The sequence below is a fragment of the Tamandua tetradactyla genome, chromosome 20 (assembly GCF_023851605.1).
Source record: "Tamandua tetradactyla isolate mTamTet1 chromosome 20, mTamTet1.pri, whole genome shotgun sequence".
Lineage (NCBI taxonomy): Eukaryota > Metazoa > Chordata > Mammalia > Pilosa > Myrmecophagidae > Tamandua > Tamandua tetradactyla.
The window spans coordinates 10,134,838-10,161,005 of NC_135346.1; the positions used below are offsets into that span (position 1 = coordinate 10,134,838).

General features: G+C 36.5%; 1 protein-coding gene and 1 pseudogene across 9 annotated transcripts in view; one reads left to right on the forward strand and one right to left on the reverse strand.

The window, feature by feature from the left end:
• LOC143664910 (meiosis-specific kinetochore protein-like) overlaps positions 1 to 26,168 on the reverse strand; it is a 150,817-nt gene that overhangs the window by 2,189 nt on the left and 122,460 nt on the right. For 2 of the 9 annotated variants that reach the window (XR_013166669.1, XR_013166668.1), the window contains one exon: positions 5,762 to 5,962. The exons of 1 other annotated variant lie outside the window; for it this stretch is intronic. Coding sequence is in view for 2 of the 8 variants with exons in the window: in XM_077138354.1 (XP_076994469.1) it covers positions 11,861 to 11,952 (92 nt within the window). In the remaining 6 variants the exon portion in view is untranslated. Of the gene's footprint in view, positions 1 to 5,761; positions 5,963 to 8,607; positions 11,953 to 11,979; positions 13,930 to 23,170; positions 23,442 to 26,168 lie in introns of those variants that run through there. 6 more of the 9 variants (XR_013166672.1, XR_013166671.1, XR_013166673.1 and 3 more) reach the window with 6 other exon arrangements.
• LOC143664434 (complement component 1 Q subcomponent-binding protein, mitochondrial pseudogene) lies at positions 16,009 to 16,773 on the forward strand (annotated as a pseudogene).

A 26,168-nucleotide genomic window follows, 5' to 3' on the forward strand; every position in this document is an offset into this window, starting at 1 on the left:
ATTAGTCATCTATTGCTATAACTATAAGAAAATCCAGAGCAATGATTATACAACCGTCCTCTCAGAAAAGAAAAGAACAGAACAGAGAACCCCCAACATGTAAAGCAAAGAGAAACAGACCTGCTCTCTCTAGATAAACTGGGGAAACTCAGAATCCTACATAAGCAAATCCTCATCCTTCGCTTTATAGCTCTCCAGTCAACCTTAGGTTCTAGTTCTGATTCTGCTAGTAATTAGCTGTGTGGCCTTGGTCAAGCCACTCATCAATCTGGCCAGGTCATTTCTGTTATCTAAAAAATGAGTAATAGTGACTGTATCATTATATGGTTTTCAAAATAATGAAAAACTAAACTGTAGTGCTCATTGGAATCACTTTGCAATCTCTCCAAATTATAGATTCCTCTGCCATATCTCTAGAAATTGTAATTTCCCAAGTCTGGAAAGATTCTGATGTAGGTGGTTAGGGGACTACACACTGGGAAAACTTGGACTAGACATTCTATAAAGTCTATCCTATCAACTTGTCCACTACACTTCTCTATCACATCTATTTTGTACTCCCCTAGTGGCTTATTTTCATCACATTTTCTTCTTTAATAAGAATAGTGCCAATTGTAGATGAAAAAGCACCATACAGAACAGGGGACTAGACCATCAAAAGTGAGCTTCACTCTGTAATCCTCATTATAATACTGCCAAACTAGCTAAAACTTTAAATGCCAGAACTAAAAATAGGCTGCTACATGTTTAAAATAACATGCTCACTAGTTAGCTTTGCTATTTTTACTAAAGGAAAGGCAGAGATAAGTGGCCAGAGTCTGAAAGGAAATTACTTAGGTCAGGAAGCTGTTGTTAATGGTGAGAACCTAAGAATGCAAGAGGTGGCACCATTATTGGTTCAATATGTATCAGGGGGTTTCTCTGTGAATTAAACTAAAAACTTTGGACTTAGTTGCAATTATATCTGAATACTCAAAAGAATCTCCCAGACACATTTTAGTTTCAATTTGTTGCATACTTAAACCCAGACTTTTGACATAAATTAATATCATGGGCCAAAAAGATCGAAGTAAGAAAAGTTTCTCTATTTTTATCCTTTAGGTTTTCACTGAAATATAATATACACTCAGAAAAATACACATATGTATGCAGCTTGATGGGTTTTCACAAATTTACATCTATGTAATCAGAACCACATAGTGAAGCAAAACATTACCAGCATCCTAGAAGTCCCTCACCTAACCTCTTCCAGTTAATACCCCCCTCCCTGCAAGTATAACATACTAATACATGAATATACCATAATATATGCATTTTAATGATGATGGATATTTGAATTCTTTCCAGTTTGGGGCTATTTTAAACAGTGCTGCTATAAACATTCTAGTATATATCTTTTGATGAACATATGTACTCAATTCAGTGGGTATATTTCTGGAATTTGGGAGGGCTGGGTCTTCAGGTACACAAATATTCAGTTTTAGTAAATATTTCCAAACAGTTTTTCAAAATGGTTGTACCAGTTTATATTCCCATCAGCAGTGAATGAGTTCTAATTGATTCATATACTAACCATCACTTGATGACTTCTTTTACTTATAGCCATTCTGGTACAGGTGTGCCATGGTATTTTATTGTAATTTTAATTTATATTTTTGTCATAACTAATAAAGTGAGAACTTTGTAAATGCTTATTAGCAAGAATAGATAAATAGACATATTTATCTGTTCAAGGCTTTATACATTTTTCTATCGGATTTTCAAATTTATTTGATAATGGTGTATCATTTACATCACTGTGAGATGTAACAATCAGTAATATATGTAATGTATAATATAACTTGATATGATATGACACAATTTAATTTAACAAAAGAAAGAAGGTACTCTACCACAGTGATCAAAAGACAGGCATAAAAAAAGTTCTAAGAAATGATCATGATGATGAATATGCAACTATGTGATGATATTGTGAATTACTGATTATATATGTAGAACGGAATGATCAAAATAAGAATGTTTGCATTTGTTTGGTGTTTTCTGGTATTTTAAAAAAAAATTTAAAAATTAAAAAAAAAAGACAGGCATAGAGATGATAGGTTTGAATGCTGGAATTGATACTTAACATCAATTATTAGAATAGATAATAGAAATTACTTAGTCTGAAGGACTGAAAGGAAAAAGACCATAAGGTGACAGAAACAACCTCTGGTTTCAGCTCAGAAATGAAAAGAACTTGGAAGTCGTCACTCCTGTAGTCACAAGAACAAACAGCTGAATAGACTAAAAATCAATCTTCTTAGATCCCACAAAAAGTAAAGTCATGTTAAGTTACCACACCAAAATCTGGAGAAACAAGGCAAATACAGAGATTCACAGCTGAGATAAGCTTACCTTAAGCAGATGCCAGTGGAACCAGTAACTGGTAGGATCATGTAAAAAGTTGGACTACACATAGTTGGAAGCTGAGAGTAGACTAACTGAGGACCTAGTTCTAGGAGGCACTAGGACTATGGGGATTGCAGGCTGCATTTGCAGTACAGCTTGCTGGTGACAGGGTGGTCAATAAGGACCATGTCCTCCCAAAACTAGGGGAATATGGTCTGATTGCTGATCCCTGCTTTTGATAGCTGAGGGTCTAACAGATAAAGGGGGCACTGTTTCAACCCTCACAAGCTGATGCAGCAGACTATGGAGGGTGTTTAAAGAGACAGAATCTCTTTTTTACTCTTTCCCACTTGAGAGCAAAAATAGTTGGGAAAAGAGACAATCTGACAGTGCTACTCCACAAGGAAAAATCATAAATCCCTGAGAAACTGGAGAATTTGATTTCCAGAATTACTACATACTTAGAATAGCCAGTTCTCAAAAATGAAACAAAACAAAACATACAAAGAAACAGGAAAGTATGGAACATTCACAGAAAAAATAATTTAATAGAAACCATTCCTGAGAAAACTTATATACTGGAAATATATTAGTCAAAGATGTTAAATAAACTGTCTTAAGAGGTTTAGTGAGCAGGAAAACACTAACAAAGAACTAACGGAAATCAGGAAAACATTGACTGAAAAAAATCAAAAGATAAAAATTATTTAAAAGAACAAAACAGAAATCCTAGCACTGAGAAGTATAAAAATACCAATGGAAAATTCAACAGAGGGGTTCAAAAGCAGGTTTGATTGGATTTTTCCTTGCTCTAAAAAAGGAATTTATTTCCATGATTTGTACAGATCTAATAAAAGTATTAATTAACTTTTTACCAGCAAACCTTTCTTATTTTGGGGGATAGAAAACTATTCCGCTTTTCTTGGTTGCCCAAGGGCAAAACAAGGGATATTTTGCTCTTCACTGTCATTATACAATATTTAATGTAATATCTTTTTCCCCAAAATTTATGTCGTTGTTACTAGAAATCTTTCTGTACCTTTCTCTCCTATGCCTAGAAAGTCTTGGGTTATTTATTTATTTTTTAAAAAGCTAATCTGAGCAGCAAAGGACCAGCTAACTTGAAGATAACACAGCTGAACATTATCCATTGTGCAGTGGAAGGAAAAAAAAAGAACTAGAAAAAAAACAATGAAGAAAGAAAAAACAAACAAAAAGAAGCAAAATTAAAAAAAACAACAATGAAGAGAACCTGAGGAACCTGCGGGAAACCATCAAACATACCATAACTTGCGTACCCCAGGAGCCCCAGAAGAAAAAAGAGAGAAAGGGGCCAAAAAAGTATTTGAAGAAATAATGGCCCCAAACTTTCTAAATTTAATGAAAGAAATGAATGTACACATCCAAGAGGCTTAACAAACTCCAAGCAGGATAAGCTCAAAGAGATATACATAAAGATACACTATAGTCAAATAATCAACCTCGAAGACAAAGAGAGGAATTTGAAAAGAGTGAGAGAGAAATGACACATCAAAAAAATGGAAACTCAAAAGGATTAACAGCCAAATTTTCATTAGAAATCACAGAGACCAGAAGACAGTGGGATGACATATTTAAAGTCCTTGTTTTAGTTTCTTAGCCTGCTTCAAGTAAATACCATGAAATGATTTGGCTTAAGCAAGAAGAATTTATTCACTTATGCACAGAGTCTGGAAAAATATCAAAATCAAATCATCACCAAGGCAATAATTTTTTCCTAAAGATCAGCTGCCAGCAATTCCTGGCTCCTCTGCCACATGGCAAGGCACATGGTAGCATTTGCTGGTCTCTCCCTTCTCTTCTAGATTTCTCTGATTTCAGTTTCTTGTATCCATGGCTGTCCTTCTCTCTGTATTCCTTCTGTTTATAAAGGACTCCTAGTAAGACGATTAAGACCCATCTTGAATGAGGTGGGTCACACCTTAACTGAAGCAACCTCATCAAAAGGCCCTACATACATGGGTTTACACCCACAGGAAGATACTAGATTTAAGAACATATGTTTCTATGGTCTATACAGCATCTAACCACCACAGTCCTGAAATAAAAGAACTGTCAGCCAAGAATTCTGTATCCAGCAAAATTATCCTTTAAAAATGAAAGAGAAATTAAGACATTCTCTACTGGAGAAAGGCCAGAGATATATATGAGTACAAATGAGAATTTGGACACCACTGAAACCAAGTTAGAATTACTCAACAAGATTGTTTTAAATTTAAGATGTTAATTGTAATCACAAAGGTAACCACTAAGAAATGCCTAAATACAGAGCAAAAAGTACAGAAGAATGGAATTAAAATGGGTCTGTACAACACTACAGTAGAAAAAAAAAATCAAACAGAAGCATAAAAGGTAGTAATGGAGTAACTGAAGAACAAAAACATTTAAGACATACAGAAAGCAAATGGATAAATGGCAGGTGTAAACTCTTCTTTATCAGTAATTACCTTAAATGTAAATAAATTAAACTCACCTTTTAAAAGGCAGACACTGGAATACTGGATAAAAAAAAAATCATCCACCTATCCACCTATATGCTGTCTACAAGAAACCTATTTTAGATACAAAACCACAAGAGGTTGAAACCATAAGGACAGAAAAAGATATTCCATGCAAACAGTAACCAAAAGAGAGCTGGGGTGACTATATTATTGTCAGACAAAATAGATTTTAAGTAAAAAAAAAAAAAAAAAAAAAAAAAACTATAAGAGAAAAGAAGAAATTATGTATCGATAAAGGTTCACTCAAGCAAGAACATTTAACAGTGGTAAACATACACAAACCTTACAACAGAGCCTCCAAATATTGAAGCAAACACTGACAGAATTGAAGGGAGATATAGGTATCTCTACAATACTCAGAGACTTTAATACACCACTACCCATAACAGATAAACTATCTAGACAGAAGATCAAGAAGGAAAAAGAGGACTTTAACAACACTGTAAACCAACTGGACCTAGACACATGCACTCCTCCCAACATCAGCAGAATATACAGTCTTCTCAAGTGCACACGTATCATTCTCCAGAATAGACCATATGTAAGACCATGAATCCGGTTTTAATAAATCTAGGAAGACTGAAATTATACAAAGCATTTTTTCTGACCAAAAATTAAATTAAGCTAGAAATCCATAACAGAAGAAAAACTGAAAAATTTACAAATTAAACAATATACTCTTAAACAACAAAGGGGTCAAAGAAGAAATCAAAAAGGGATGAATGAAGATGAAAAACACATCATATCAGAATCTGTGGGATGCAGTGAAGGCAGTGCTTGGAGTGAAATTTATAACTATACACTCTTACATTAAAAAAGAAGAGGCCTCTCACCTTTCATCTTCCTTTCTTGCAGAAGTGCCCACATGTTCTCTCACAGATGTATTCAATAAACTTTCTGTTTGCTTATTTTATGCTGTGCTGTGCCCTTGAATTCTTTCTCACAGCAAGACCAAGAACTTGGAAACTGAAATCCAGCCACATGTTTTGGCAAGCCAGCCAGGAGTAAGTTTTCTTCTGTGACCATCTGGCCTGCTGTCAGGAAACAGTAAACTTAGAGGGCAAAAAATATTCCTGGAAGCATTGTCCTAGATTTCTCTCAGGATAGATGAGCAACCTCATCTTGGGAACAAAAATGAGAAACACCAACAGTAAATATAAGCTAAAAAATAGGGAATTATAGCCCTCCAATGGAATTCTCAATTACAATACCAGTCTCCAGTCTGTAAAAGACAGGGAAAGTAGTCAGAAATTCCTTATGCCCAGAAGTTTATGGCTCTCTATCAAGACGACCTGAAAATGACTTGTTGCTGTGTTATGCCTATGTCTGAATTTCCATTAGAGGAAAAATCTTTAATAATCCACTTTTAAAACCTGTTTGCTAGGGAAGACAACAGTGGCTCAGTGGCAGAGTTCTTGCCTGCTGTGCTGGAGACCTGGGTTTGATTCCCAGAGCCTATCCATGCAAAACAGACAAACAAACAAAAAGCTTGTTTGATAAAAGGCATGAGAAAATGTACCACCAAGACAATTAATTGTAAAAAGCTAAGGAATATCACTCAGGAGAAAGAAGAAAACCCAGCTCTGTTCCAAGGGAAATGAATGTAACCCCAAAATGGTATACTAATGTAAGTCTGGATTCCCAGGAAAGTCAAATTTTGCCTGGAATCTATTTTATTAGCCAGTCTACCCTTGACATTCAGAAATAGTGGCAAAAGCTCTTCGTGGGCCCACAAATTCCCACTAATGATGTATTAAAAACTATTCTGTTTTTTTTTGTTTGTTTTTTGTGTTTTTGGATGCATTGTCCAGGAATTGAACCTGGGTCTCCCACATTCTAACCAAGACAGGCATTCTAACCACTGAACTACCCATGCACCCACCTATTCTGTTTTAACAACTGAAACAAGACCGAGGAGGAAAAGGCAAAGAGGTAAGAAAAAACAAAACAAAACAGAAAACAGGCTCAGTTTATTGCATTTACTGTTAACAGTACCCTGTCCTCTAAAGATCATGCAAATCATGGCTCCAAGCCTCAAAAGCGTTGCTTCAACTGTGGGTCAGAGGGCCACTGGCAAGGACAGTACCAGAAACCTCAAAACAAACTCAACCTCGGGATCCACAGGGCCTTACCACATATGCCACCAACTTGGGCTTTGAGCCCAGGAACTCCACTGTCTCCCAAAGCTGGTGGGAGGGTTGGGGGTGCGGGGTGGGTGGGTAGGAGAGGCCCTCAGAACCTGCTCACAGCAACTGAAGAAGACTGAGAGTGCCCAAGGCCACATATGGCTCTGCTGACTTCACATCTGACCAATTTAAAGGGCATGACAGGTAAAATAATTAATTTCTGAATTAACACTGGAGCCATTCTGTCCTAAACTGCCACTCTGGGCCTATCTCCACTCAGACTTGCCTAGTTATGAAAGTTGACAGTAAAGCCTAAACTAAAACCTTTGTAACCTTACCTCCTTTGTAAACCTGGAAACATTCTAGTATCCCATTAATTTCTCATGGTCCTTAATGCCCCACCCCCTTCTAGGGAGGAATCTTCTTCATTCTCTGAGGCCACCTTAAGACTAGTACACCCAACAAGTGTTACCCCTTGTTTACCCTGAGGCCCTATTACTTCAAGGTTGCTTAACATCCCAAAGGAAATTCTTAAGCAAATAGACCCCTCTGTATGAGATGAAGGCATCCAAGGTGCCCACTATGTAGCGCCAGTCTGCATTCAGGTCAAGTCTGGAGTAACCATTCCCCATCAAAAGCAAAAAATCACTTTAAATGGAAAATTGAAAGTCTCCAGTCAATTACGAAAATTCCTTGAAAACCAATACTTACTCCCACGCCATTCTCAGTCCCATATTTTAAGGACACATTTTTGTATCACTCCTTGCCCTGATTCTCAATACTTACTTCCTTTTAAATAAGGCAAAAAAAAAAAAGAAAGAAAAAAAGCGGGGGGGGGGGGGGGGGGGGAGGGGAGAGAGAGAAAATTTTCACCCAGTTCACTTAAACAGTGCTGTCCCAAGGGTTTAAAAATAATCCTCATACCTTTAAGAATGCCTTAGCAGCGGACCTTACTGACATCTTCAAAGCTCAGTTTGCAAGTTATTAATTTTGTGAACTAACATATTCCTAATATAAAAGTAAATTTTGTTTTAGTCATTGCTAACTGAACGAATATGGAGAGTTGTAGAAATTTAATAAAATGAATTTTCTAATCATTGCTGACTACAAGCCCTGATATAATATGGAATGTTATGAAAAGTTTAAGAAAGTTTTATTTATAGTCATTGCTGACTGCAATAAATTATAAACAGCTTATAAAAATGAACTGTTATAGTCAATGCTGCTCTCAGTTAAACTGCACATCATGAAAAGTTATAGTAAGTTTTTATTAACCATCTGAGTACTTTGTCTAAAAGATAAAAACTGTATCAAAATTATATCCTTGTTGATGTTTATGTTGACATTATCCTTTATTTCAGAAGATAAATCTTCTCACTCTCAAAGAAAAACTGTTACAAATGATTTGTTCTCTCACCTTGTAAAAGTGAGGTACTAAAAGAATTTAATATACTAAATATTACAATTTCCATCCATCTGTTAAGTTAAATTTGTATAGGTAAAATGTTATTCATATATTTATAAATTGTATAAAATTACTGAAGACTTGACAATGTTCTGTCCATATTATATCCTAATACTGATCTGTACAATAACCAAATTTACTTGTCAGTTATTCTACTTTATTCTAAGCCTCCTAAACTTCATCTTCAACAAATAAGGCAAGTATTCTAATTTGCTAGCTGCCGGAATGCAATATACCAGAAACAGAATGGCTTTTAAAAGGGGAATTTAATAAGTTGCAAGTTAACAGTTTTTAGGCCATGGAAATGTCCCAGTTAAAGCAAGTCCATAGAAATGTCCAATCTAAGGCATCTAGGGAAAGATACCTTGGTTCAAGAAGGCCGATGAAGTTCAGAGTTTTTCTCTCAAGTGGAAAGGCACATGGCAAACACCGTCGGTTTCTCTCTCGGCTGGAAGGGCACATGGCGAACACGGCATCATCTGCTAGCTTCCGCTCCAGCTCCCTGGGAGGCATTTTCCTTCTTCATCTCCAAAACTCACTGGCTGGTAGACTCTCTCCTTTGTGGTGCTATGGCATTCTCTGCTTTCTCCAAATCTCCCTTTCTCCAAAATGTTTGCTCTTTTATAGGATTCCAGTAAACTGATCAAGACACACCTGAACAGGTGGAGACATATCTCCACCTAATCCAGTTTAACAGCCACTATTGATTGAGTCATATCTCCAGGGAGATGATCTAATTACAGTTTCAATCATACAGTACTGAATAGGGATTAGAAGAAACAGCTGCCTTTACAAAATGGGATTAGGATTAAAACATGGCTTTTCTAGGGTACATACATCCTTTCAAACCAGCACATTCCACCCTCTGGACCCTAAAAAAGACATGTTCTTCCCATATACAAAATACATTCATTCCATCACAATATCAGAAATCCTTACACCATTTCAATAGTGATACAAATGAAATACAAAGTTAGAAACAATACAAATTCCTATAAAAGTTAGTTACAGGCACAGTCTGTTCTAAGGCAAAGTTCTCCTCTGGCTCTGGACCTATAAAAACTCAAAACAAGTTATTTGTTGCCAACATACAAAGGAGGAACAGTCATAGGATACATATACCCATTTCCATAGAGAAGAAGAAACACAGGGGTGTTCTAGCTTGCTAGCTGCCGGAATGCAATATACCAGAAACGGAATGGCTTTTAAAAAGGGAAATTTAATAAGTTGCTAATTTACAGTTCTAAGGCCGAGAAAATGTCCCAACTAAAACAAGTCTATAGAAATGTCCAATCTAAGGCATCCAGGGAAAGATACCTTGGTTCAAGAAGGCCAATGAAGTGCAGGGTTTCTCTCTCAAGTGGAATGGCACATGGCAAGCAGAGTCAGGGCTTCTCTCTAAGCTGGAAGGGCACATGGCAAACACAGCATTGTCATCTGCTAGTTTTCTCTCCTGGCTTCTGGTTTCATGAAGCTCCCCAGGAGGCGTTTTCCTTTTTCATCTCCAAAGGTTGCTGGCTTATGGACTCTTTGCATCTCATGGCTACATCATTCTGCTCTCTCTCTGAATCTCTTTCTCCAAAACATTTCCCCTTTTATAGGACTCCAATAAACCAGTCAAGAACCACCCAAATGGGTGGAGACATGTCATCACCTAATCCAGTTTAACCACCACTCTTGACTAAATCACATCATCCAGGGAGATGATCTGATTACAGTTTCAAACACATAGTATTGAATAGAGATTATTCTACCTTTATGAAATGATATTTTGATTAAAACATGGCTTTTCTAGGGGGCATACTTCCTTTCAAACCAGCACAAGGGGTCACTGGACCCATACAGTTTCAAAACCCACAAGGCAAAGTCCATTAGATTTTAAAGTCTGAGAGACATTTATCTTCAGGGCTTTAGAAAGTGGCAGTCCCACTCTTTCCAAGCACCTATGCAGAGGCCTGCCTCTCTCCAAATGCAACCTTAGGGAACATTGGGGAGACCACCTTTTTCTCAGCTCCACCCTCATCATGGCTGCCTCTGGGCTCTCTGCCATCTCCAGGCACATGCTCAACCCCTCCATGTGGTGGCAGTCAGGCTCTCCCCAAACCTCAAGGAATGTGCTTCACCCTCTCCAAGGTCTGAGGTGGCATGACTCCTGAACTGCAATGAGGTGGAAGGCCCATCCTCTGCCTTTGGGGCAATCTCACCCTCTCCAAAGGCTTGGGTGTGTCTGTTCTCCTGGCCCAAGGCTTCTTGACTTCAGACCCCAGCTTCCATGGTTTTGACTCTGAGGTTATTTTTCCTCCAATGTGTCCCTTCTCTGTCCTGGCTGGCAGTGGTTCTTTTTATACAGATCCCGCAACACTCTCATTGGCTTTCTGTGCAGTAGCCTTGGATCATGCCTATCAGACATAAGGAGTTTCCACAAATCCTTCCTGTATAACTCCATTTCCAATCCTGGCTTTTTCTGAAATGGCTGACTGGTTTCACATTTGGTCAAGTCCTCATACAGGGCACTGTTCTCTGGGTTGTTTGTCCCTCCCAGGAAGCCCAGAATTCTCCAGGACATTAACTTGTGGTTTCTTTATATCCAAGAGTTCAGTTCTCAGCATATCTCTTTCTTGTTACATTTCACTATAAGCTGCATGGAAAAGCCAGGCTGCACTTTCCACATTTAATTTGGAGATCTCTTCTGTTAAATATCCAAGTTCATGGCTTTTAAAATCTGCCTTCCAGCCAAAGCCACTAGTCAATTTTGCCAGATTATCTGCCATTTTAAAACAAGGCTCATCTTCCTTCTAGTCAATAATAACACACGTCTCATTTCTGTCTAAGGCTTTATCAGAAGTGTCTTTAGAGCCACATTTCTACCAACAGTCTCTTCAAAGCATTCTAGGCCTTCTCTATCAAGCTCCTCAAAACTCCTCCAAAATCTTCCCCTTATCCATTTAAAAAGCCATTCCAATATGTTTGGTATTTGCAAACCACAGCAGTACCCCACTTATCTGGTACCAAATCTGTTCTAGTTTGCTAGCTGCTGGAATGCAATATACTAGAAACAGAATAGCTTTCAAGAGGGGAATTTAATAAGTTGCAAGTTAACAGTTTTTAGGCCATGGAAATGTCCCAATTAAAGCAAGTCTACAGAAATATCCAATCTAAGGCATCCAGGGAAAGATACCTTGGTTCAAGACGGCCAATAAAGTTCAGGGTTTCTCTCTCAAGTGGAAAGGCACATAGTGAACTTGGTCAGGATTTCTCTCTTGGCTGGAAGGGTACATGGCAAACACAGTACTATCTGCTAGCTTCCTCTCCAGCTCCCCAGGAGGCATTTTCCTTCTTCATCAACAAAACTCGCTGGCTGGTGGACTCTCTCCTTCATAGTGCTGTGGCGTTTCTCTGCTCTCTCCGAATCTCCCTTTCTCCAAAATGTTTCCTTTCAAACCAGCACAGCAAGTACAAAATTATATCCTATCTGCTAATTAATGTAACCCTAGTAAATGTATAAAGGTAAAACAGGACAAAACTTCTGCTGTAGTTTGTTAAATATTTTCATTTCTAAAAGAAGCTTCATTAAAGAAAATACAAAGAAAGCAAAGTATATGATAGTCAGCCAAACTAGGTGAAACCAAAGCCCTGCCCCCAGGGACTTTAGCTCACCTGAGCTCTAGAACTACAAAAAAAGGAAGGAAAAAAAACTATGCCTTCCTAGTCCTGAATGCTTGCTTATACAGCAGTGTAAAAAGAGCAAGGCTTTCTCTCAATTAAACACCACCAAGAAATACTCAATTTCTTAAATTTCTTGCCAAGAAAAAAAATCAAAGAAATAATAATAATAATAACATCTCTTAAGGGAATAAGAGAGCCAATCCAGCAACCAAAGACACAGCCCATTCAATCAATCACCTTCTAAATCTCATTCCTGAACCCCTTAACTTGCTACATGTACCCTATTATTCCTGAGTTAAGCAGAAACGAGTCACCAAGCTTGAATTCATTCTTAAACCTAAAAAATGGTCATTTTCTTCCTTTTTCCCAGTCTCTTTGGCTAATGCCATCTCCTAGGCCTGCTCACTTCTATCCTCCTCTTGCTATTAATCGGACCTTGCATTTTAAATTTCTCACCAAATTTATTACTTTCAGATTGGAAATCTTTCATACCAAACCAATGCTGATGTGACAATTTTCAGCTATTCTAACTGTCCCTCTGGATTCCTCTCTTCTCAACTTAAATAAAATAGCCATGATAGAAATGGGGAAAATGGCCTCTTGTTATGAAACAAAATGGCTCAGATCTGCTTGCCCAAACTCCCTGCAGTCCTGTTTGCTAAACCTCCCACATTCTGGTTCCCCATTTAAGTTAAGTTTCCCATTCCTCTAGGCCAGTCCATTTCCCCAAATCCACGTCAACAAGGGGGCTGTAACTGTAACCTCGGACCTTCCTAAGGGAGGGTCTGTCTCTTTCTAATTGGATTAGCTTTCACGCTCAAGAGTCTTGTCTCTTCCTAATTGGATTAGCTTTAGCGCTCAAGACTCCCAGGCAATGGGGGACAGGTGAGCAGAGGGAAGGGGCAATTGCGTCAGGGGACTTACATAATCTTTGCTACTGTGCAGAGCCAGCATACTTGCCTGCTTCTACTTACCTGGGGGGTGTCCTTTCTCATGAGAAAGAAATAGAACAATGGCTGTCTCTGATTTAACCTCTTGTCTTCAGAAATCTTTTGGGTAGGTAGCTGTTATCCCACTCAGCCAGAAAGTTCTACACCCCACCAGGCAGAGCCTAAACTCTCTGACAAGCAGTAAGAAGCTACAAAAAATAGACCCTTATTCCACAGCAACTCAAGATTAAGGGGCAAGAACTCTCTGAGGGGAAATTTAAGGCAGGCTAGAACATGGAGAGAGGGGAGAGAAAAAAAAATGTGAAGGAGGCCTTGAGTAAGGACAGTTTATCAGGTCAGGAAGGCCTGTGTCCTGGATAGACAACCCTGAGACGATCCACTTATGGGAATCACCCTGTGGCAACCAAGCCATCTAAAGCCAAAGAACTCCCACTTGTGCGAGTGATCTAGGGAGAAGGGTGGCACCAACTGACCCACATAAAAGAGCTATCTACCAGCAGACATCACCCTACAGAGAAGGGAAGGGTAAAGAAACCCCAAACAAAGAAGGGGAAAGGAGAATAAGTAAAGCTATTCTATAAAATCAAATGGCAGGGTGGTGTGACGGTGGCTCAGTGGCAGAATTCTCACTTGACATGCCAGAGACCCCGGTTTGATTCCTGGTGCCTGCCCATGAAAAAAAAAATCAAATGGCCCCACACTGCCTATTGCCTCTCACCTCTCATCTTTCCTTTCTTGCAAAGGTGTTGGCATGGTCTCTCACATGTGTATTCAAAAAACTTTCTATCTGCTTACTTTAAAAAAAAAAAAAGGAGAAATATTACCAATCAGTAAAGTAAATTCAGCCTAGAGGAAGCAGAACAAACAGCAAACTAAACCCAAAGTTAACAGAGAAAGAAAATAGTAAAGATTATAGCAGAGATAAGGGAACTATATAATAGAAAAAAGAGAGAATATTAAACAAAAGGTTATTTCTTTTAAAAGCTCAATAAAATTGGCAAACAGCCAGACTATCAAAGAAAAAAAGGAGAGAGAAACAAATAACTAAAATCAGAAAGTGGGGACATTACTATGAATATTACAGAAATAAAAAGGAATATAAGGGTATACTATAAAACATCTAATATCAAATAGGATAACCTAGATAAAATGGAAAAATTCCTAAAAACACAGAATTTATCAAAACTGACTCAAAATAAATAGAAAATCTCAACAGACCTATAATAAGTAAAGAGATTGACTTAGTAATCAAAACCCTCAAACAAAGAAAAAAAAGTCTAAGAATGGTGGCTTCACTCAGAATTCTACCAAACTGTTAAAGAAGAAATAGTATCAATTCTTTTCAAACTCTTCCATAAAACAGAAAAGGGAACTCTACCTCATCCATTCAATGAGGTCAGCATTACCCTAATACCAAAGCCAGATAAAGACATTAAGAGAAATGTAAATTACACACCAATAGCTCTTATGGAAGATAGATGCAAAATTCCTCAACAAAGTACTAAGAAACTTAGTATCTTAACATGAATTCAGTAGCACATTAAGATAGTTATACACGATAACCAACCAGCATTATCCCAGAAAGGCAAGGGTAGTTTGTCATATGAAAATAAATCAATGTAATATACCACATTAATAGCATGAAAAAGTCACATAATGATGTCAATTTATTCAGAAAAGGCATTTGACAAAATATAGCAGTTCTTGATAAAAACACCAGAAAACAAGGAATAGAAAGAAATGTCCTCTGTAGAATGGTACGATTTCTAAATGTTGTGTTAACTTTTTTTTTCCGTTAATAAAAGAAAAAAAAAAAAAAGAGTGACCTCTACAGTAAAAAAAAAAAAAGAAAGAAATGTCCTCAATTTGAAAAAGGGGATTTATGAAAAACCCATGGATAACATCATACACACTGGTAGAAGTTTGAAAGATTAGAAACAAGACAAGGATACCTGTTGTCACCACTATTATTCAACACTGTATTGGAAGAAAAAGAAATAAAAGGCATTCAAATTGGAAAGGAAGAAGTCAAACTATCTCCATTCGTAATGACATGATCCTATATATAGAATATCCCCCGCCAAAACATAAGAAAGCTATGGAGCTACAAACAAATTCAGTAAGTTGTAGAAAACAAGATCAGCTAGCAAAACCCAATCTGTTTCTATAAATCAGAAATGAACCATCTGAAAAGGAAATTAAGAAAATTATATTCACAATAGCTCCAGAAAGAATAAAATACCTAGGAACAAATTTGACAAAGGAGGTGAAAGACTGGTTTATTGAAAACTACAAAGTACAGTAAAAAGAAATTACAGACCTAAAAATGGAAAGGCATCCCATGTTCCTGAATTGGAAGATTTAAACAACTCAGAAGACCTAGAGATTCAATGCAATTCATTCAAAATCCCAACAGTCTTATTTTGAAGAAACAGAAAAGCCAAGACTCAAATTCATATGGAATTGCAAGGGGTCCCAAATAGCAAAACAATCTTGAAACACAAGAACAAAATTGGAGAACTAACACTGATTTCAAAACTTACTAAATAACTACAATAAATAAAACACTGTGATTGTGATAATGGTATAAAAACAGATATACCATATAATTATAATGGTATAAAAACAGATGTTTTTATACCATTATAAAATATATGGTATATAAATATATATATATATGGAATAGAATTGAGAATCCAGAAATAAACCCATACAGTTATGGTCAATTTCTAAAAAGGATGTCAAGTCCACTTCAAAGAGAAAAATAGTCTTATGAACAAATGGTGTCAATACCCTGGAAATCCATATGCAAAAGAATGAACTTAAGTTGTCCTCAGCAGTGGCACGTATCGCCCCTTCACTTCACACTCGTGATGTTGCCTCTCCTGCGCTGTGTACCCTGTGTCATAGGCTCTGAGGTCGCTGGCCTCCGTGCCGCCACACCCTCCCAGCCACTCTGGCAGCGGCCGCAATGGCCGCCCCAGCCACAAACCCGGCCCTTCTGCTGCTCAGAGTCAGCTCATGGTCCCTGCCCAAAGAAGGGGTCAAAGCTTTTGCTGAATTCCTGAGTGATGAGATTAAGGAGAAGAAGAAGATCCAGAAGCATAGGTCCCTTCCCAAGATGTCTGGAGGTTGGGAGCTGGAAGTGAACCGGACAGAAGCTAAGTTTGTGTGGAAAGTTGCCAGGGAAAAGGTCACTGTCACTTTCAATATCAACAATAGCATCCCGCTCACATTCGATGGGGAAGAGGTGCTCTCACAAGGGCAAAAGGCTGAAGAGCAGAAGCCTGAATTGATGACAATTTCCAATTTTGTGGCTGAAGTTATAAGGAATGAAGGCAAGAAGTCCCTTGTGCTGGACTGCCACTATCCAGAGGATGTGGTTGGACAAGCAGAGGACAAGCCTGACATTTTCTCCATCAGGGAAATGAGCTTTCAGTCCACTGGTGAGTCTGACTGGAAGACACTAATTACTCAACCCAGATTCACTGGACTGGGACTTATATGACCACCTTAATGGATTTCCTTACAGACAGAGGGGTGGACAACACTTTTGCAGATGAGCTGGTGAAGCCCTGGAGCACCAGGAATACATCACCTTTCTTGAAGACCTCAAATGTTTTGTTAAGAGCCAGTAGAGCAGACACTGAAAATCATTATATGGCAGGCTTTGGCCAGTGAACAAAACCTATTCTGAAGGCGAGACATATATGTACTTTGAAATGATTATCATCCTAATATCATGGAAAACTTAAAATTTAAACTATTTCTACTGCATTCTTGTTTACTATTCCTTTGTTCCTGCTTTACAAAACTTTCATTTCTAGATTTTGTATGATATGATGATGAAAAATAAAATTGTTTTCTCTCCTCCAAAAAAAAGGAATGAATTTTAGCCCTTCACATTTTTACCATGTACAAAAATTAACTCAAACTAGAACAAGGACCTAAATATAGTAGCTAAAACCATAAACCTCTTGATATAAAATATAAGGGAAATCTTCGGGACTTTCTATCAGGCAATGAATTCTTTCAAATAACATCAAAAGAACAAACATAAAAGAAACAATAGATAAATTTGGACTTCATGAAAATAAGCATCTTTTATTCACCAAAGGACATTATCAAGAAAGTGAAAAGAAAATCTATATAATGGGAGAAAATATTCGGAAATAATTGATCTCATAAGGATTTAATATCTAGATATATAAAGAACTCCTACAACTCAATAAAAAAAGACAACCCATTTAAAAATGAACAAAAGACTTAAAAATTAAACAATATTTAAGAAAGAGTCCTCTTGAAAGTGGCTCCAGCACTTAATAGAGCTAAGCACTAGAAAAGTCACTTAGATCATGGAGCCTCAGTTTCCTCATGTGTAAGATGGGACTAATGAAACCTATTTTACAGATTGTTATAACAATAAAATAACATGTAAACAATGCATATAAATTGTTTAGCATATTTGGGATCAATATGTGATCAGTAAACGATAATTATGTATTTTCAAAAAAAGAATCCTTATGAAAACCCAAAAAATAGAAAAGAGAAAACAAATCAAGGAACCAAATTGTCTGACACCTACAGCTACAGAATACATAAACACAGCTGATTCCCTGGTCAAATCAACATAAAACCTCACACTAAAAGCCTATTTAAGATGGTGATGGGGAAGGTATGGCTATGTGATTATACTGGGAACCACTGATTTTTTTTTTTTACTTAGGTTGGACTGCATATGTTGTGCAAATAAAACTCTTCAAAAATGAACAGAGAGATACAAGTGCTGGAGAAAATGTGGAGAAAGAGATGTACCAATTCATTGTTAGTTGGGAAGCAGAGTGGTGCAGCTCCTCAGGAGAGCAGTATGGTGATATCACAGGAGGTTGGGTTGCAATATGAACTGCAATCCCATTGTTAGGTATACACTTGGAGGAATTGAGAGTGGGGACACGAATGGACATTTGCACACTAGTGTTTATTGCAGTAGTATTCACGACTTGCAATGGATGGAGGTGGCCTAAGAGTATATCGATTGAAGAATGGAAGGGGGATCTGTAGTATATACATACAACAGACTTCTGAGCAGCTGAGAGGGAGAATGAAGTTGTGAGGGATGCAACTAAGTGAATGAACCTTGACTGTATGTTGAATGGATTGTCAGAAACAAAAAGACAAATATTATCATGACTCACTCATATGGACTAACTATAATATACGGTTATAGTGTATTTGGAGAACTAAAGTCAAAAGCATGGGTTATCAGGTTGGGGCCTATTGTAAAAGTTCCTACATTGTAAGCTCTCACGGAGTCACACCTATTCCAGAGTTGTAACTTTATTTCTAAATTCAAATGCTGAGTTATTTGTGTATAACCTGATCATTCCCTGGAACTTCAGGTATTTGTGTGACACCTGAGTCTCAGAATTAGAACTCTGAAGCTATGAAAGTCAGCATCGTTTTAAAAAGCAACTGTTGAAAAAGTGATCAGTCTTCAAGTAGAGATATGAATGAAGCTGACTGAGATAAGACTAAGGTAAATTAATACAGGGTAAAGGATAATATGGTCTATATTTTAAAACCTCAACTTCTGTGTCAATTTTGGGTAGCACATTATCTAATTTAACTTGTATGGTCGGTTTATTTGAATACCATAAGTACATGAAATCTTGAATAGGGAGTGAGATTTTTGGTTTGTACAGGTTAATGTGATGCCCCAATACATCCCAGGGTAACCTGGGCAGAGAATACAAAAGTATTTGCAAAGTCCTCTTAGGGGACTGGGGAGAAAGGAGGAAATATTAAATTTACCCATCTGGGGAATTCTTGATATTCTCACAAGCAATAGAGATAACCAATTCAATAGACAGAGCCCTCGATCTTGGGGCTCACCCTTATGAAACTTATCCCTGCAAAGGAGAAGCTAAGCCTACTTATAATTTTGCCTAAGAGTCATCCCCAGAGAACTTCTTTTTAAATTTTTAATTGCTTTTGTATTATCAAACCAATACAACAAAAAAACCCATGAACATTCTTAACATACAAATATTCCACGCACGGTATGCAAACAATGGCGTACAACAGCATCACATAGTAGTATATTCATCACCATGATCATTTTTTAGAACATCTGCATCACTTCAGAAAAAGAAATAAAAAGAAAAAGGAAAAAACTCATACATTCTGTACCCCTTACCCCTCCCTCTCATTGACCACTAGTATTTCCACTACTTAATAGATTTTAACCTTTGTTCCCTCTATTTTTTCTCTATACTCCTTACCACTACCTTTCATTGTTCACTAGTATTTCAACCTACTCAATTTATTTTAACATTTGTTCCCCCATTATTTATTTATTTTTAATTCATGTTTTTTACTCATCTGTCAATATCATAGATAAAAGGTACATCAGACACAAGTTTTCACAATCACAGTCACATCGCAGAAACTATATCATTACACATTTATCTTCAAGAAACATGGCTACTGGGACACAGCTCTACAGTTTTAGACACTTGCCTCTAGCCTCTCTAATACATCTTAAACTAAAAAGGGATATCTATAAAATGCATAAGAATAACCTTGACACTGTTCGAAATCTCTCAGCCGCTGACACTTTATTTTGTCTCATTTCTCTCTCCCCCCATTAGTCGAAAAGGTTTTCTCAATCCCTTGATGCTGAGTCCCAGCTCATTCTAGGATTTCTGTCCCACACTGCCAGGGAGGTTTACACCCCTGGGATTCATATTCCACGTAGAGATGGGGAGGGTGGTGAGTTTGCTTGCTGTGTTGGTGAGAGAGAGATAGGCCACGTCTGAGCAACAAAAGAGGTTCTCTGGGGGTGACTCTTACACCTAATTTTAAGTAGGCTTAGTCTATCCTTTGTGGGGATAAGTTTCATACAAATAAACCCCAAGATTAAAGGGCTCAGCCTATTGATTTTGTGGTCCCTGCTGCTTGTGAGAATATCAGGAATTCCCCAGAGAAACGCTTTTGTTGTTCTGATGTGTGCTCTCTCTGTACAACAACTCTGCAGGTGAACTCACTGCCTTCCCCACTAAATGGGACATGACTCTCAGAGGTGTAAATCTCCCTGACAATATGGAACATGACTCCCAAGGGATGAGCTGGGTCCTGGCTCATATACAGATATATGATATCCCTTTTCAGTTTATGATATATTGGAGTGGCTGAAGGGAATTACCTGGAACTGCTGAACTGTATTCCAGTAGGCTTGATTCTTGAAGAAGACTGTATAAGTATATATAACTTTTATAGTGTGACTGTGTGATTGTGAAAACACTGTGTCTGTTGCTCTTTTTATCCAGGGTATGGACAGATGAGTTAAAAATTAGGGATAAAAAATAAATAAATAATGGGGGGTGTTAAGGGATTAAAAATTGGGTAGGTTACAATACTATTGGTCAATGAGAGGGAGGTGTAAGGAGTATGGGATCTGTGGTTTTTCTTTTTTAAAGTTTTTTTTTCTGGGGTGATGCAAATGTTCTTAAAATGATCATGGTGACAAATACACAATTATGTGATGATATTGTGAGCCACTGACTGTATACTTTGGATGGACTATATGGTGCATGAAGTCATCTCAATAAAAACTTATAAACATATAAGTATACACACACACACACACACACTTTGATAATTATATCAGTTACATAAGATGTTAACGTTAGGAAAGGCTTGTGAAGGATCCACAGAAAATCTCTGTACTATCTTTGTGACAACTCTGAATGCCTAAAATTATATTTAAAAAATACACAAAAATAAAAGCCTACTTAACTCAGTTCCTATTACCCAATACATCATGACTAGCTAGCAATACAAAATTACAAGGTATGCTAAAAAGCAAGAAGGAACACCAACTGAAGTGACACAGGAAAGCAGGCATGAAAATCACTAGAACTGCCTGCAAGAAATGATAAAAAACATTCTTCACAGAGAACAGATATATGTCAGAATCTCAGATCTACATTAAGAAAGGATGAGAAAGAATAAATGAAGGTAAAATAAAATCCTGAATTTACTTATACTTATTTGACCAAATAACTGTTTCTTCAAAGCTATAATAGCAACAATGTATTGAGAGATTATACCATATGGATAAGTGAAATGAATGACCAAGTCACAAGGGATGAGAGGAAGGAATTGGGAATATTCTGTTTTAAGATACTTGCACTACAATAAGGTAGAATGTTATCTGAAGGTGAACTTAGATTAGTTAAAAATGTTTGGGGTGAAGTCTAGGGCAACCAGTATAAATTTTAAAAAGAAGCATAATTGATAAGCTAAAAGAGGCGATAATGGAATCATATTAAATGTTCAATTAAAACAAATAAAAACAAAGGCAAGGGAAAGAAAACAGTTGCAAACATGGTAATATAAATCCTCCTGCCTCAATAATCACTTTAAATGTGAATGTTCTTAAATTCACCAATGAAATGCCAGAGACTGTAAGTGTGGATAAGTAAACAACACCCAAGTCTACAGAAGAAACCCACTCTAAATGCATAGACCCAGCTAAGGTAAAAGTAGAGGGATGGGTAAAGATACGTCATGTGTAGTGATTTGAAGTTGTATGTATCCAGGAAAACATGTTCTTTTTTTTTTTTATTAACAAAACCAATCAACATACAATATGAACATTCCTTTTTTTCATCACATAGCTGTATAGTCATCATCATGATAATTTCTTAGAACACCTGCATCAATTCAGAAAAAGAAATAAAAAGAAAACAGAAAAAAAATTCATACATACCATACCCCTTACTTCTCCCTTTCATTGATCACTAGCATTTCAATCTACTAAATTTATTTTAACATTTATCTTTTTTTTTTTTTTTTTTTAGGAAAATATGTTCTTAAATTTAATCCATTCCTGTGGGTGTGAAACCACTGTAAGTAGGACCTTTGATGAGGCTACTTCGGTTAAGGGGTGACCCACCTCAATTGGGATGGGTCTTAATCCTCTCACTGGACTCCTTTATAAGAGAATGAAATTCAGACAAAGAGAAAGCCATGGAAGCAAAAAGCTGAAATTAAAGAAACCCAGAAGATAAGGAAGAGACCAGCAGACAATGGCATGTGCCTGGCCAAGTGACAGAGAAGCCAAGGATCACGAGCAGCCAGGACAAAGCACTAATGATGCCTTGAGTTGAACATTTTCCTGATCTCAAAACCCTGAGAAAATAAATTCTCACTTTTTAACCTGAAAATCATATCAAGTATGCTCTCACCATACAATGATATTAAACTAGAAATCAATAACATAGATGGCTGGGCAATCCCCAAACACTTGGCAATTAAACAACACACTTGTAAATAATTCATGGATCAGAGAAGAAGTCTAAAAATAAATGTTAAAATATTTTTTAAATAAATGAAAAAGAAAATCAACTTAGCAGAATTTCTGAATGTAGTGAATGAAGTGCTTGAAGGGAAATTTTCAGTATTAAAAGCATACATTATAAAAGAAAAATATTTTAAATCATTAATCTAAGTTTCCACCTTAGGAAACTTGAACAAGAAGAGCAACATACAACAAAATTGAGTAGGAGAAAGGAAATAACAAAAATTAGAACAAAAAAATCAATGAAACTAATAGAAAAAATCAGCAAAACCAAAAGATGGTTTTTTATAAAGATCAACCAAATTGTTAAAATATCTAGTCAGAATATTAAAGAAAAAAAAAGACACATAACTAAATTAGAAATGAAAGAAGAATCATCAGTACTGATCCAATGGATACTGATGTATAACAAAGGAATACTATAAATAACTCCATGCCAACAAATCTGATAATTTAGATGAAATGGACCAACTCTCTGAAATACAGAAACTGCCAAAAGTTACACAAGGAGAAATAAACAATCTGAATAGGCCTATATCTATTAAAGAAACTGGATAAATTTTTAATAAACTTCCAAAAACTAAACACCAGGCTCAGACTGTTTTCACTTGTGAATTCTATCTAATATTTAAGAAAAAAGTAATACCAATCCTTCACAATTTCCTCCAGAATAGAGAAACTTGGAGAATACTTCCTAACTCATTCTGTGGGTCCAAAATTACCTTAACACCAAAACCAGATACAGACATTACAAGAAAGAAAAACTGCTAACCAATCTCTCTCTTGATCATTAAGGCAAAAATCTTCCACAAAATATTAGCAAATCAAACACAACAATGTGTAAAAATAATTTTATACCTCAACCAGGTGGGATTCATTCCAGGTAGGCAAGGCTGGTTTAACTTATGAAGATCAATTAATGTAATTAATCACATCGACAGGCTAAAGGAGAAAAATCATATGATATATCACTTGATGCAGAAGCAGCTTTTGAAAAATCTGAAATTCATACATGATAAAACTGTCAGAAAATTAGGATTGGAAAGGAATTTCCTCAACTGGATAAAGAACATATACACACATACACATACAAGCTGAAAAAAAAAAACACTGTAGTTTACATCATATTTAATGGTAAAAGACTGAATGCTTTCTTCCTAAGATTGGGAACAAAGTCAGAATGTCCTCTTGCATTGCTCTCATTCAGCATTATACTGGGAGTCCTAGTGAAATCAGACTGAAAAAAAGAGAAAATTAAAGGTATACAGATTATAAAGGAAAAAATAGTCTGTATTCATAGAGGAATGACTGGGTATGCAGAAAATCCCAAAGAATCAACAAAAATCTTCTGAAACTAATAAGTGAACACAGCAAGGTCAAAGGATATAAGGTTAAAATACAAAAGTTAATTGCTTTCCTACATATTAGTAATGAACAATTGGAATCTGAAATAAAAATATCATTTACAATATCACCAAAAAATGATACTTAAAATGATACAGCAAAATAAATTTACATTTAGCTATAAATCTAACAAAATATGTACCGGTCTTTGTTTGGAATATTACAAAATACTAATGAGATAAATTTTTAAAAGATCTAAATAAATGGAGAGATACTCCATGTTCATAGACTGGAAGACTTGATATTGTTATAGTATCAATTCTTCCCAAATTGATCTATAGAGTCTATGCAATCCCAATCAAAATCCCAGAAGCTACTTTATAGATACAAACAAACAAATTCAAAAATTTATATGGAAAGGTGTCATGGTCAGGTTCACATTTCAACATGTGGTGGTACCTGTTTGTGTGGTTGGGCAAGTGCTGGCCTGTCTGTTGCTATGAGGACATCTCATAGAATTAAATCATGATCACGTTGTCTGCATCCACAGATGACTACATTTGTAATCAGCCAAGGGGAGTGTCTTCTGCAATGAGTAATGCTTAATCTAATCACTGGAAGCCTTTTAAGGAGGATTCAGAAGAGGCAATCACTTCCTGCTTCGGCCAGTGAGCCTCTTCTGTGGAGTTCATCCAAACCCTCCATCTGAGTCGTCAGTTTCATAGCCTGCCTTGTGGATTTTGGACTCTACGTTCTCATGGTTACGTGAGACACTTCTATAAATTTTATATCTACAGATATTTCCTGCTGATTCTGTTTCTCTATAGAACCCTGACTAATACAAAAGGTAAAGAACCAGAAGAGCCAACATAACACTGAAGAAAAACAAAGTTGGAAGATTGACACTATCCAATTTCAAGACTTACTATAAAGCTACAATAATCAAGGCAATGTGGTGTTGCCAAAAGAATAAACACATAAATCAGTGGCACAGAAGAAAGAGCCCAGTAATCTATCCAGACAAAGTTAATTGACAAAATAGCAAAAGCAACTGAATGGACAAAGAATAATCTTTTAAACAAATGGTGCTAGAACAACTGTATGTCCATATGAGAAAAAAATGAACCTGGACACAGATCTTACACCTTTCACATAAATTAACTTAAAATTAATCACAGACCTTTATGTAAAGTGCAAAACTAAAAAACTTCTAGAAGAAAACATAGCAGAAACTATTTATGAACTTGGGTTTGATAATGAGTTTTTAGATATGGCAGCAAAGGCATAATCCATGAAATAAAAAGTTACTAATTACAAAATTATAAATTTCCATCCTGAAAAAATACACTGTTAAGAAAATGAGAAGTCAGCAACAAACTGGGAGAAAATATTTTCAAGACACATATATGATAAAGGTCTTTATGCAAAATAATCAAAGAACTCTTAAAACTCAACAGAAAAAAAAACAAAGAACCCAATATAAAATTGGGCAAAAGATCCAGGCATCTCATAAATTGTATATACAGATGGCAATTAAGCATATGAAAACATGCATAACATCATATGTCATTAGGGAATTGCAAATTAAAATAACAATGAGATACCACTATACAGCTATTAGAATAGCTATAAAAAGTCTGACAATACCAAATGCTGACAAAGATGCAGAGCAACAGGACTTTCATCCATTGCCTGTAGAAATGCAAAAGGTTGCAACTACTTTGAAGACAGTTTTTCTATTTCTTACAAAGTTAAATAGATGTACTAAACGATCCAGCAATTTTTGCCTAGATGTTTATCCAATTGAGTTGAAAAACTTGTTTCCAAACAAAACCTAAATGCAAATGTTTGTAGTAGCTTTATTCACAATCTCCCTTAAAGTGGAAACAACCAGATTTCCTTCATTAGTGAATGAATAAGCAAACTGGTACATCTATGCAATTAAGAAATAAAAAGGACTGAGTTATCAGCCATGCAAAGGCATGGATGAAACTTAAAGCTGTACTATATATGTATAACCTGGTATTTCCCTGGAACTTTGAGTACTTGTGTGACATCTGAGACTCAGAGTAGGAATTCTGCAGTTCTGAAGGTCAGCATTGCCACATATAACAACAGTTAAAGAAACTGAAAAAGAGAGAAGGCTTCAACTACAGATAAGAATGAAGCTGATCAGGTCAGCACAAAGGTAAATCAGAGTACAGGGATAAGGAACATATTGTATTTTAGAACTTCACCTACTCTCTGAGACCAAAGGAAGAAAGGTTTATTTTGTCCAGAACCTAAATTTTCTGTAGCACATGATCTAACTCAGCCTGTCTGGAC